Source organism: Anolis carolinensis, chromosome 5 (genome assembly GCF_035594765.1).
Source record: "Anolis carolinensis isolate JA03-04 chromosome 5, rAnoCar3.1.pri, whole genome shotgun sequence".
NCBI classification, from domain to species: Eukaryota; Metazoa; Chordata; class Lepidosauria; order Squamata; family Dactyloidae; genus Anolis; species Anolis carolinensis.
The window spans coordinates 27,312,167-27,326,849 of NC_085845.1; the positions used below are offsets into that span (position 1 = coordinate 27,312,167).

Consider the following 14,683-nt stretch of genomic DNA (forward strand, 5'->3'; position numbering starts at 1 on the left):
TCAATAAAGTAATATATAATGCTAATATTGTGCTATGCTAATAATATAATATATTGTACGTACATATAATTTGTAAGCCACTCTGAGTCCCCTTTTGGGTGAGAAGGGTGTGATACAAATGTAGTAAATAAATGCAGTAAATAAATAAATAAATAATAAATAAATACATTTTAGACTTAGTCTCACCCAAAGTCTGAAATGACTTGAAGGCACACAACAACAACAACAACAACAACAACAACAACCCTAATTAACTTGACTATCTCATTGGCCAGAAGCAGAAGCACACTTCCCATTGAAATCTTGATAAATGTATGTTGGTTAAAATTATTTTTATTTTATTTTTTGCACTACAAAGAAGACATGTGCAGTGTGCATCAGAATTTGTTTGTATTTTTTTTCAAATGATAATCCGGCCCCTCAACAGTCTGAAGGATTGTGGACCGGCCCTTGGCTTAAAAAGTTTGAGGACCCCTGTTCTACTTAATACAGATCCAGTGGACATAACTGGTCAATTCTTGTTCAGTGATAATGGCTGCATCTCAATTTGTACAGTTAAGGTTATGGACAGGATTTTTAGAGATGGAGCTAGTACATGTGTGTTAGATTCCTGCTCTTTTTGAATAATTAAAAATCAAAAGGGGGACAGGTTGAGTGGTCGTCAATGCTTTGCAAAGCAAGGCAGAGTTTCATCAAGTCTACAAGAGTCAGTTATAAGACCATTGCTGAAAAATCCTCTTTACATCCCACTGTCTTGAACAACTTGCAGCCAGTTTGCAACATTTCTGTTTTGGGCAAACCATTGGAGCATGTGGTGGCCACTCAGCTCCAGGGGTTGCTGGATGAGGAGGATCATCTAGATCCATTTCAGTCTGATTTCAGTCCTGCCTATAGGCCAGAGATAGCTTTGGTCATCTTGGTGAATGACCTATGTAGAGAACTGGACAGGGATAATATGTCCCTATTGGTTCTGCTTTTTAGTCCCAGCAACCCATAGTATCTTTATTGGCTACCTTGCAGGGATGTGACTTGAAAGCAGTTTTATAGTGGCTTCATTCATTCTGGAGAGGAAAACCTAAAAGGAAGCTAGAAGGGACTCCTGTTTGGCTCTTTGACCTTTTAGAACTTCAGGGTTCAGTTTTGTCTCCCATTTTACTCAGTGTCTACATGAAACTATTGAATGAGGTTGACCAGACTTTTAGGTCCAGTGCCTTCTCAATAAAAGGGAAGCTTTCTTGGTTCATACCTATAAATTGGCAATGGACTGAAACAGAGACAAATAAATCCAGAGGAACTAGAGATACGTTTGAAAGGCAAATGAGGGAATCGAGATTCAGTTTATGCTAGGTAGAGTTACCCTTCCCCTGAAGATACAGATGTGTAGATCTAGAGTGAGTCCTGAAACTGTAATCTTGAACCTGCATAAGGGTGCATTTGCATAGTTGTGTACTAACTGTATGTGTAGAGATGCTGGAGCTGTCCTTAGTGACCTCATACCATAGTTACATCTGTTCTGATTACAATAACATATTCTTTGTGGAGCTGCTTTTGAAGAGTGTTGGAAAGTTCAGCTAGTCCAAAAAGGTGTAGCTCCCTTCTAACAACAGATTTGGTGGCTACTGGTCTGTTTCTGAGCACAATTCAAGACTTGGGTCTAAGTTATTTAAAGGTTTATTATATTTCAATGAGCCTATCCATGTTTTGAAATCTTCAAGGAAGGCCCTTCTATCTGGTCCAATGCCATCACATGCACATCTGGTGAAAACACAGGAAAGATCTTCTTGTTGGCTGTTCTCAGACTTAACACCTCTTCTCCTAGAGAAGTTACAGTAGATTGCTACCCTCTTTGCTATTCTCCTGTAGGCAGGTGACACAATTTTTAGCTTCAGTAGGCTTCTTGATAGATAGTTTATATAACTTTTGTATGGTGTGCTTTTTTTTAGCTCTAAGTATCTCAAACTCTGCAAGCAACCATGAGACTGAGCATGGAGTAAAGATGGGAAATACATACATACATACACACACAGAGGCCTCAGAAAAGGCAAGGAGACACCCTCTAGGGAGGCATAGGGGAGCATATTTAGCTCAAACTATATAGTGTGTGTGTGTGTGGGGGGGTGCTTTTGTGGGAGGCAAGGATTTCTAAAATTCTCAAAGTAATGCAACTCTCAATCTGGCAAGTAACTCCTAGTCTTTATTTACTCATTTATTTTTAATGCTCACCCTGCCTTTTAGAGCAAGGCATGATGAGGTGAGTAAAAATAGTTTGTTTAAACTTTGCCTAAAGTTGTTTTAAAAATAAACAATAGTCATATAATCCAAGAACAGAATAAATGAGAGGAGAAACAGCATCAGATAAAATTTTACACTGGGAAACAGTAGTAAAATGAACAAAAAGCTTGATGCAATTTTAAGAATGCATTTATGGTCTGCTTGCAGATGACAGGAAAAGCAGAGTTGTCAGCAAGGAGGATTCCTCCAGTGGTTAGGACACAGTCATTCTATTCTCTATCCAGAATTGCTTGGCTGTCTGCATTATTCTTTCAAGATGTGGGAATAATTTTGCCACATATCATTTGGAGATGTGTGGAAAAATGTGTGATAAAATTGCTGACTGGACCTATCACTCCTTGACTTGTAAAATGAAGGCCTCAACATCACAGACAAACCTCAAACCATCCCCGACTGTGTTAGGCAAATATGAGGATCCATTTTAGGCAATTGCCAGAATTGGGCAAGTTATTTCATGAAATTAAACTATGGTTCCCACAAGCTCCCAACCAATATGGTCTTGCTTTAGCTAACGAGTAAAAATAGTGACTACTGTAATTTTGCTGGATGCATGCAAATATGAATAATACAGTAGAGTCTCACTTATTCAACATAAACGTTGGATAAGTGAATATGTTGGATAATAAGGGGGGATTAAGGAAAAGCCTATTAAACATCAAATTAGGTTATGATTTTACAAATTTTACAAATTAAGCACCGACATGTTATACAACAAATTTGACAGAAAAAGTAGTTCAATATGCAGTAATGCTATGTAGTAATTACTGTATTTATGAATTTAGCACCAAAATATCACGATGTATTGTAAACATTGACTACAAAAATGCGTTGGATAATCCAGAACGTTGGATAAGTGAGTGTTGGATAAGTGAGACTCTACTGTATATGCATCCAAATAGACACATTTGAACTGTGATGCTGGAGAAAAATTTTGAGAGTGCCTTGGATCACAAGAAGATCCAACCAATCCATATTCCAGGAAATAATGCCCGGTTGCTCACTGGAAGGGAAGGATATTAGAGGCAAAGATGAAGTTCTTTGGCCACATAATGAGAAGACAGGAAAGCTTGGAGAAGATAACGATGCTGGGGAAAAAGGAAGGAAAAAGGAAGAGGGGCCGACCAAGGGCAAGATGGATGGATGTTATCCTTGAAGAGATTGGCTTGACCTCAACAGAGCTGGGGGTGGCGACGGCCACAGGGAGTTCTGGCGTGGGCTGTTCTATGAGGTTGCGAAGAGTCGGAAGTGACTGAACAAATAAACAACAACGTCTAGTTGGAGGTAATGCAATCCATGTGTCTGGATACCCTTTCTAATGTGCATTTCAGTGACCATCTGATTTATGTCTGCTCTTCCTGATGTTTTGGCAAATGCTGCACATATTATGTATATACAAAAGAATTCCTGTATTTGCATTAATTATTGGGACAATCATAGTAATGACTGCCCGCCTTCTGGGTTATTTTCCTAATAATGTGCATTACCTCACCATCATGTGATTCTGCTGGAGGGCTTATTGTTTTAAAATCCTATTTAATATATAAATCCTGTCTTGTAAAACGAATAAGCCATAAGTGGATAACTTGAGCAAAGAGTCAGTGAAACTACTGAGAGAAGACTGCAACTCAAGTTTAAACATGAACCTAGATAAGTGAAATGTGAAAATGAAGATGAGCAGGAATGTGTGTATAATTGCTACAGTTATAATGTGTCAAAATGTGATGAAAAACTGATGCAAATTAGGACCAGGTCATGCAGAGTATAGGAGAGAGTAGAGTCTTAAACTGAAGGTCAGTCTTTTACCCCACTTTTCTCAATTTATTTAGCCATTGGTATTTAGCATGTGTAGATTCGTATCTCAGATAAATTACACATTTATAAATCACAACTTTATTGGTGTTTTGGTTTTTAGGCCTGTATCTGGGGTTATTCTGTGGTTCTGATGCAGAAAGTTGCATTGAATAGACTACATCAGCTCTAGTTTGTTAGATATGGTGATCATGATTTTCTATTGAGTGATCAGATGACAACTGGTAGATGACATATGTTCTGTATCTCAAAGACTAGAGCTGATAGGAGAATACTGTAGCCATTTTTGGAATTAGCAGGTCAAATATACCCAGAAACAGGGCTAACATTTGAGGCACCAAAATGTGTGTTGACCAGTGTTCTGTTTTGTTACTGTTTTGTTATGCATTACTATCTAAGATAATGTTTGTTCAGTCCAAACGTTTGAGGTCCCTATTTCTCCGCCTTTGCCCCTTTTACAGAGCTAGTGTCTTTGTCTTCACTATACACTAAAATTTTGAAGTTCATCATTGTATCAGGAAGAATCTCCCTTTTTGGACCCCATCACCAAAAAAACCCCCTCTCTTTCGTCACATAATTCAGCTTAGCAGAGGATTATGTAGAATGGCTTCTGACAAACATCTTAGCTGGCATGTAGATTTGTGATTAAATTTCTGAAAACTTTCAATAGGGTAATTCATATACAGTACGTATGTGAGGTTGTTGGGGGGGGGGGGGTTTGTACACTTGTCAAAGTCATAGTTTACTGTAATGAAAATAAAGGTGACAAACTCTGTCAAAGGGGATCTGACAAGCTTAATAGACCAAATACTACTCAAACTCACCTCTACGAGAACAAAAGAATACTGAAAAATATACACCGCTGGCAGGTGTACCAAGTAACTTGGGTATATCAATAACCAAATCAGTGGGAAATGCGGAATAAATGTTGATATGCTAGGCATCTATTACCACATGTGGTTGATGTGCCAGTGTAAACAGATTGTGGAATGCCATATTTATTGAAATTAAAAATTACAGGTGAGAACCGTAACAATGCCTTCTTCAGTAGGATTACTATTTGTGTTCATTGGTACATACTAGAGTGCATATAATTTCCACAGCTGAATAGCTCTTACCCTCAGGAAGTTCTTGCTAATGTTTAGGTGGAATCATTTTTTTTTCCTTACAATTTGAATCTACTGCTCCAAGGTCTGGTCTCCAGGGCAGCTGAAAAGAAGTTTGCCCCCTCCTCAATATGACTTGTCATACTTTAGATTTTTATAACAATCAGAATATAAAATTAATAGAACATATGCAAACTTTGTAGAAATATTCTTTCCGGTCTAGTAAGATCCCTTTCACCTGAACAAGATGTGTGATAAGGTCTCTTAATATATTGTATTTTTTCATATGTTTACTCTTACAATCAAAATATGTACAGACTAGTTAATTGTTAAAGTTGATCTATTGAAGGAATTTCTTATTGATTAAAATATTTTTCATTATTATTTCTGATAAAACAATTGGACAGCCATATCATTCAGTATGCAGAATAATCACAGCAGGGCGGGCGTACATCTATGACATGGTTTTTACTGTTTCAAATTTCTTTTTTGATGGTGGTGTAGGTGGCCGAGGCAAATTCTTTCCACGACTGGATTGTGCCGATTTGGAGGCAGAGTCGATTGCTGCTGGGGCTGGGTTCGCCATTCATGGGGCCAGTGCCAACGTGAGTACCACAACCGCTGGGGCTTCAAGCTACTTCAAATGTGGCTTGTACTTCTCTAATAATACTTTCATATAATCACAGGCACTCACCTGATGCAGGGCTCATTCCTTCCATTGGGGCTTTGCATTTACCTGGAGGGACACTGGCAGCTTAAGAATACTAGCCATTTTTAAATTCCAAATTTTCATGTTGAGAGTGTTTTTGGAATAGAAATGAAAAATGAACACAAATTGTTTCTTTTGTTCTGTTTTTAAAACGGTCGATTCCATTTTGATATAGATAATGTAATTGTTTTTCTCATCCAATTCTAAAAACTTACATTAAAACATGATGGCCGTTTACTAATTGGAAGCAAAATAGAGAGAGGAAAGTTTTTTTGCTCCTTAATAAAATGTATGATCCTCATTCAAAATTAATCAAAACCTATTCGGAAATATTTTTACTGATGTTAAGAGAAAGGTTTAGAAAGAAAACAGGTTCAAATTATGTTCCTCTGCTTAACCTGACAGTGTCTTTTAGTAGTTCATTTAATAATAACACCTCTCACTTTCTTATTTTCCTATCTATATCATAATGTAGCATTAGGCTGGAAGCTTGATAAGTGTTGGGAAGACAGCTGTGGTGACTTTCAGTTGAGTTGGGACTCTAGCAAAATGAGTCAGTTATGGTTCATGAAAAAGTCATACAGTTTTGTTTGACTATTTGAATATTCTGTAATGGTTGTGAATCTAATCTTAGAACATTTATGAGAGTACAGATTCCCACAATAGAAAGCACATCCCAACATTCCCCAGAAACAAAAAACAATTTTAAAAAGTGGGCATACTATAGATAATCAGATATCAGATCATTCTCTGTAAAGTACATTCTTCAAACACTAATCTGTTTTCAAAGTTACAACAGTATGTTAAAGCTCTGAGCTGCTGAACTTGTAGACCGAAAGGTCCCAGGTTCAAATCCGGGGAGCAGAGTGAGCGCCCACAGTTAGCTCCAGCTTTTGCCACCCTAGCAGTTCGAAAACATGCAAATGTGAGTAGATCAATAGGTACCGCTCTGGCGGGAAGGTAACGGCGTTCCATGCAGTCATGCCAGCCACATGACCTTGGAGGTGTCTACGGACAACGCCGGCTCTTCGGCTTAGAAATGGAGATGAGCACCAACCCCAGAGTCAGACATGACTGGACTCAACATCAGGGGAAACCTTTATCTTACTAACATGACACATGTGTGCATTTCTTGTCACAGTTTGCACTTTCTTTATACCAAAACAGTATTTGTTGGTTCTGCTAACTGGTACTTGGTATCTGATTGAAATCAAAATAGATGTTTACTCACATCAATAAGCACAATAAACAAATCCCAAAAGCAAACCTTGATATTGACATCTGATATAAGGGATGAAGCAGTACAACTGAATTCAACAACTCAAGATTCAGAACATACAATGCTCTGCTTGGATTTGCAATAACATCTAGCCAAGCAACATTATAAATTGTGTATGCCTTTTTCTTATCCAGATGACACAAATTGTATGTGCTCTTTTCTTATCTCCAAAATCAGCTACTAGAAAAGGTTACACGCACATAATAGACAGAAATTTCCTTCATGTAAGGGAGATGATGAGGAGTGTTGTTTGGCCCTATGCCAGTGCTCCTTTGAGTCATAGATCAGGATATCCAAGTGGAAATGATGTTTTCCTAGCAAACAGAAATGCCTTCTTGCTCAGTTATACAGTCAGCATAAAATGTGGCATATCACATCATCCCAAAGTTAATGTGCAACCTAAACTCCATAGAAGAAATACCTCCAGTGCTGTCAGATGGAAAGCGTCCTGCAGTTTCTTGGATGGTAGCACTGAACACTTTACACAAAATCATAGGTTTTCTTTACCTTTGCCGGTTGAGTGTGCATAGTTTCAATATTTAGTTTTATACATATTCAGCTATACTGAATATAGGTGGAGGAAAGGCAGGATCATAAACCAGAAGTGAATTACCTTTTTGTGAAATCATACACTGAAATATTTTTAATGTATTTTAGTTAAATAGCAACTATTATTTGTTGTTAACATTGCTTGTTATGAACATATTTTCAGTTTCCATTCTCTTGAACATAGCCCCATTGAAATTAATAGAAATTACCATGGTTGGTGGATTTGCACCCCCTAATTTTTAGAAGTAACCAGTGACAGCAGAGATAGGAAATTCAGTAACCTCCAGATACGTTAGACTACAGCCCTTTTTGAGGACCTATGATTGCTGGGCTTATAAAAAATAGCCTTAAACATCTAGAGGGCACTATGGGGGAAGGTATTATGAAGTCTCACATGTATTCAGATGAGATAGTTGTCATCAAGTTAGGTAATGCTTACAGCACTGAAACATGTTGTAGGAATATGAACTGCGTGGACAATTGCTTATTCTTTGAGAATGCAAGGGCTGCTTTTTTGGATCAGACCAAAGGACTTAGCATTCTTCTTTCCAGCAGTGGTCAGCCACTCTGACAGTCACAAGCTGGGCATAATGGTGATAAACCATCCCTATTGCTTGTCTCCAGTTTCAGGTACTTAGAGGTGTTTTCTTTCTTACTAGCTTATATCCTAATGCACCAGCTGTTCATGTCATGTGTCCCAGAACTTACTGTAAACAGCTGGCGCAGTCAGAACAGCATCCTGTGTAGTGTCCTTGAGTAGTGCTCTACTTCCAGGTCTGTTACAGGAAGATCGGTAGTAAATTTCTCTCAGCATCTGTCACAGTGACTAGACAGATTTAAGAACAATGCTCATAATCTTTAGGGGTCTTCCCAGTATCATGCTACTGCACCTATCCCTGAGTATTAGTTTGTCATCTCAGCTCACAAACATGCATATTAATTTTCTCCTAAAGTGATATATTTGTTTTTCCACGGCTTCCTTTCCCACTGTTATTCTCCTAATTTTAGCAAATGAGACAAAGCAACAAGCACAGAATACTAATCCCCAAGGAAGGAAAAATTAGGATGTAACTAATGAATGTCTCTAATACAGAAGTATCTGTGGGTTTTTTTTTAGATACAGACAGTATCTCTATTAACTAGTTTTTCCAAAGTATGATTCCAACTCTGATTTCAAGTCCCAAATTAATTCTTAGATGAACTATCACTCTCCTCACTCACTAGCTCAGAACAGAATATCAGAAAGTCAGGTAAGGTGAAATAGCAATAAATCAGCTAATAACTGATTAAAATGGCAGGTTCTTTAGTATTTGAATTTAGTGCTGCACGGTGCACACAGAAGCAAAAAAAACAAATTGAACCTTTGGGATGGTACATGAATCTTTCTTCAGCTCTAGTGATAGAGGGACCTCTTCCACCACAACTGAAAGCAAAAGGCTAATTTTGCAAGTCAGCCCATACTGGCACTTGGATAGGAGGGCACCAACAATACCAGGTGTTGGAAGCTGTATTTCAGCAGAAGGAACTGCTCTGGGACATCCTTGCCTAAGAAACCCTATGAAATTCATGGAGTCGCCTTAAATTGACTGGTGACTTGAAGGCACACACATTCCCTAACCCAAGTACTAACTTTAATGATGCAGGATTCAAACATCTAAAACAGCGAGTGGAGAATGCCTCTCAGTCCATTTTGTAAGTTTCACCACCACATTTGCCAATGAATTATTGAAAGAGAGATTAATATGAAAACACTATGCATGTAGAACATTTACCTTGTATTTAAACCAAACCACATCTTGCATGGAAGCACATTAGCTTACAAACAGGAGTGCTCCATGCATACTGTGTTTTCAGCTGAAATCTAGAGTTGGGTAGCAGCAAAACCGAATAATATCTATTAAAAAAATAGGTGGCAAAAGTTTATGGTGAGGTGCAGCTCCTAGTGAGTTCAGGAGATCAAATTGGTATCCAGAAGTAGCTTCACTGCTGTATTGCGGTATAAGGCTACATTGTACTTCTGTATCCTCCTGTAAAAGCAAGACTGAAATCAAAGTCAGCTTTACTGGATTACTTTTTGGTGTTTTGTACCTGCCCTAAGGAATTAAGCTGGCACAGAAATGGCATTTTGAAGAAAATCTTTTGAAAGGTCACCAGAAACACAGGTCTGTAAATGACAGGTTTTTCCCCAGTCTAATGAAATAAAAACCTCCCACACATATTTTTTGAGGGAACAGAGTTTGGCGTTGCTCCTATTCAGATGAAGAGTGGTATGTGCCTCAAGGCATTTCCTGTTAACCACAAAACTCTTTACCATTTCTGTCTGTCTTTATGTAAATTGAAGTGTTTTGGTTACTGAACAGGACAAGGTACCCACCCACCATCCACCCCCACATAACACATAAGACAGCACATAAATGCAACCAGACTTGTTATTTAAAATAAAACAAGTTGAGTTTTTCATCAAGGAATCACTAGATCAGTCAAATTCCCACCTAGCTATGCTGGACTTGGGCCAAGCATAGTTTCTCACTTATTTAAGTTGTTGTGAGGATAAACCTGAGCTAGAACAAGTGTTGTAGTGAGCACATAATCACACACACACACACACACACACACACACACACACACACATAGAGAGAGAGAGACCCAAAGTTTGGAAGAAAGTACTAATGGCACTTACTAATCTCTTTATACAGTAGAGTCTCACTTATCCAACACTCGCTTATCCAACGTTCTGGATTATCCAACGCATTTTTGTAGTCAATGTTTTCAATATATCGTGATTTTTGGTGCTAAATTCAGAAATACAGTAATTACTACATAGTAATTACTACATACTACTGTGTATTGAACTACTTTTTCTGTCAAATTTGTTGTATAACATGATGTTTTGGTGCTTTATTTGGAAAATCATAACCTAATTTGATGTTTAATAGGCTTTTCCTTAATGCCTCCTTATTATCCAACATATTCGCTTATCCAACATTCTGCCGGCCCGTTTATGTTGGATAAGTGAGGCTCTACTGTATTTAAAAAGGGTTCTAAATTTGGACAGCAGCTGAGGTACAAATCACTAAGCCCCATGACATCAGAGGATGAGTTCAAGGGAAAACTAGCTCTTATGCTGCTCTAAAGCTTCTGTGTGTTGTTGAAGGTTTTCACAGGGTTGTTGTATGTCTTTCGGGCTGTGTGGCCATGTTCCAGAAATATTCTCTCCTGACGTTTTGCCCACATCTATGGCAGGCATCCTCAGAGGTTGTGAGGCATGGATAAACTAGGCAAGGAAAGTAAATATATATCTGTTGAGAGTCCAGGGTGTGACAAGAGTCCTTTGTCAGTTGGAAGCCAGCATTAATGTTTCAGTTAATCACCCTAATTAGCATTGGAAAGGTTTGTCTCTTGCCTGGGGGGGGGCATCCTTTGTTCAGAGTCATTAGCCATCCTTGGGGCTCCTCTGCCCTCAGAGTGTTGCTTCCCATCTACTGTTCTGATTTTTGAGTTTTTTAATACTGGTAGCCAGATTTTGTTCATTTTCATGGTTTCTTCCTTTCTGTTGAAGTTGTCCACATGCTTGTGGATTTCAATGGCTTTTCTGTGTAGTCTGACATGATAGTTGTTGGAGTAGTCAATCATTTCTGTGTTCTCCAATAATATGTTGTGTCCAGGTTGGTCAAGTGCTCTGCTATGGCTGATTTCTCTGGTTGAGTGAGTCTGCAGTGCCTTTCATGTTCTTTGACTCGTGTTCATGTTCTTTGACTCTAAAGCTTCTGTTGGCAAATGCTTTGTGTTATTCTTCTTAAGAAGCTTTCCTTTATTGTCCACTCTGACATTCTTGCATAGAAGCTGCTTTAAAAGATTCATAGAAAAGGAATAAGAAACTGTCCCTTGACGTGACAAACAGAAGCAGAATAGATAAAATAAAACATGATAAGCATCTACATGTTTTTGCTGGTTCTTATCATAGTCGCCATGACCCTGCTTCTACTCTGACATAAAACAAAGTCTAGCTTCTAGTGCAGAGTTTCTCAAACTGTGCTCATCCAGGTATTTTGGACTTCAGCTTCCAGAAATCCCAGACAGCTTTCCAGCTGTTAGGAAATGAAGAGATGAAGTCCAAAACATCTGGAGGAGCATAGTTCAAGAAGCACTGTTCTAATGTGACATGGAACATCAAAGGCCTACAGAAAGTTCTGGAGGTCTAGGGACCATTTTACATTTTTCTTGGATCTTGATGAAATGTGTGCCTACCTTCAACCCTGTGAATGTCGCCTATCCTGTACAATCACCTCAGGTTCATTGAAAGAATAAATAATTTTCTGAGCTACAAAAGGCCACAAGATAAAATAACATTTACATGGAAAATTGCACTCCACAAGGTCTTCAAAGGAATAATTTGTTGTTTTGAGGGTGAATTTTTAGAAGGTTTGAGCTGTCTACACCAAGTACCCAGGAGGGGATCCATCTAGTGTTGTAGGCAGTCACTGCTTTAATCTAGCAAAAAACAAAACAAAATTATATCTAGTGTTTCTCTAACTCTAGGACTCATCAGTGTGGTATAAGGTTAGGAATCATCCCTTCTTAACAGTGAGTTTGGAAAAAGAGTAGAATGCAGCTGGTTGCTCATAATGGTGGATGCATTTTTAGATTCTGATGCACATTTTCATATTTGCTTTCTGTGAAACACTGAAGACAGTGTATACTTATAATAAAACATGCAATACTAAATACAATAAAATTCATGAAACTCAATAAAACCACTAAAATAATTTAATTTCTTATCTGTATATTCATTTAACTAATTAATGTCTCCTTTCTGTATATACACTCAATGCAATGTGTAACACTAAGGTCAATAATTTTTTTAAAAAAATTACTATCGAAATTTTAAAAGGATTTTTAAAAAAAGTTGTGCTGTACTATCTTTTTGAAAATGCAGTGCTTGGCTTTTACAGTTTGAGGATGATACAGGAGGGAGCACACCTTCATATGCCCAAAGTGATCTTTATGGTTTTGTTGAAAGAAAATTAGATACTATATGAAAAGTGGATGCTGAATGTGAAGTACAACCTTGCTGCTACATTTACTCTCAGTGAAGGTACCATGCTTACAACTTGAAATAGGAATAGATTCCATTGAACACGGTAGAATTGAACTGATTAAACATGTAGAATTGCACTGTCAGTCTTGGCTCCTTTTACCTTCTATAGACAGGAATGCAAATTCATAACTGTCTCCTTCAACACGTTGAAGGTTATAAGATAAGGCTCCTTTGCATGAGCTGAGAAGATCCTCTATTTATTACAAGTCAGCAATGACTGGAATATATTAAGTAACTACAAGATATATAAACTGTAGTGTATTTATGCTGAACATGATTACATTAGAGTTTTAGCATGCCAGACACTTAAGGAGCAGGGTGAATGAAAGGCTACTTTCCAAGATAGAAGTTTAAAAGATACATTGGTTACATCATATCTGTTTTTAATAGGTGGGAGTGACAGTTCTGATTAGATTATTTTGGAAATCTTTCTCTTCCCGTCCCCAGTGTATGTTTGAAGTTACCCTAGTGCAGCCTTCCCTGTCTTGTGCTGGACCAAAACTACCATTGCTTCTGAAAAGTGTAGCTATGAAGAGGAGAACATGTTGGGGGCCAATATGATGCTGATGTTTTACCAGGATGAGAGAGCTTCCACCTGTATGATTGAAGAATGATACTACTTTACATTCAGCATCTATTTCTTACATAGATGTCAGGGATTTCTTTTACATCAGACCTACAAAGTGAGGCCACTTTGGTGTCATCATGCCCCGATTTTAGTAACACAAGTGAGGCTAAAAAATACTTAAGGTTTGTTGTACATGCATGAGTTTGGCATTGCCTGTCTAATAGATTTCACCCGTTAAAAATGCATTGCACTAAGCAGTGTGAATGTTCAAGTCTTTGGTATATCAAAATACCAATGACATGATCTACATCATTTTGTTACATGCATTATTATTGCTCTTTGCTCACAACAACCAAATTATTATTATATGCTGGATATAAGATGCTACTTTTCAGTCAATTGTTTAAAACATTTTATCTTTTGAGAATTGAAGCAAATAGTTTGCCTGCCAAGTAAACAATAGGCTTCCCATGATGTATCCACATGTATAGTAGACCCATGGTGAAAAGGAAGATTTCAGTGATTCTTCTGGCCCCACTCTTACTAATATGTCTTCATAGGTTCTGAGAAAATGAAATTTGTTGGGACTTGCATGGGTATTGGACAAACCTGATCATGCATACAAATCCAAACTTAAAAGTAACGAAATACAAATATCTTGCTATTTGTAATTTATTCCTTTCTCCAGTAATGTAGGCATAATTAAGTTATATTACCATTCGGCCTTAGTGAAGAGATTTGTATGGTATAATTGTCATATTTTAGTATTTTTTATCATTCTGGGCGAATGGCCTCATAAATGGAAAAGAAATGTAGAAGAACCTGACAGGTGCAGTTTCATGTTGCTATTTTCCTTAAAATTTTCCTTAAAATCACCAAAAGGGTGACTATTTTACTTATTGTCATGAAAGTCAAGAGTTTCATTTTTCAAATACAGCAGTAACTTCTTTTTATGGGCTTTGTAAGCAGAAGGAGATATTACTAAATGTAACTTCACTTCTGATCTTTCCATTTGCATGGCCATATTATGAGAATAGCACTTCACTGAAGTTCCACTGGAGTGTTCTGAGACCAATTCACCCAGATGCTAAGCCAAAAAATAGCCCTGGTAAAACGGAATTTCAGCTCACCTCTGTGTCCTTAAAATCTTCTAGGGATGCAGATATGTTTTATACTGTTACTAGTATCTTCATTTAGACATTTTTGTTAATCAAACAAAATACCCAAAATTTCTCTGGAATAGTGTGTGGAAAACGCTAGCATGAAATATTGT

At 37.7% G+C, this 14,683-nt stretch overlaps 1 protein-coding gene across 10 annotated transcripts in view; it reads left to right on the top strand.

The window, feature by feature from the left end:
• npnt (nephronectin) overlaps nt 1-14,683 on the top strand; it is a 70,175-nt gene that overhangs the window by 6,706 nt on the left and 48,786 nt on the right. For all 10 annotated transcript variants that reach the window (XM_062982945.1, XM_062982946.1, XM_062982947.1 and 7 more), the window contains exon 2: nt 5,712-5,812. In XM_062982945.1, coding sequence (XP_062839015.1) covers nt 5,712-5,812 — 101 coding nt within the window. The remainder of the gene's footprint in view (nt 1-5,711; nt 5,813-14,683) is intronic.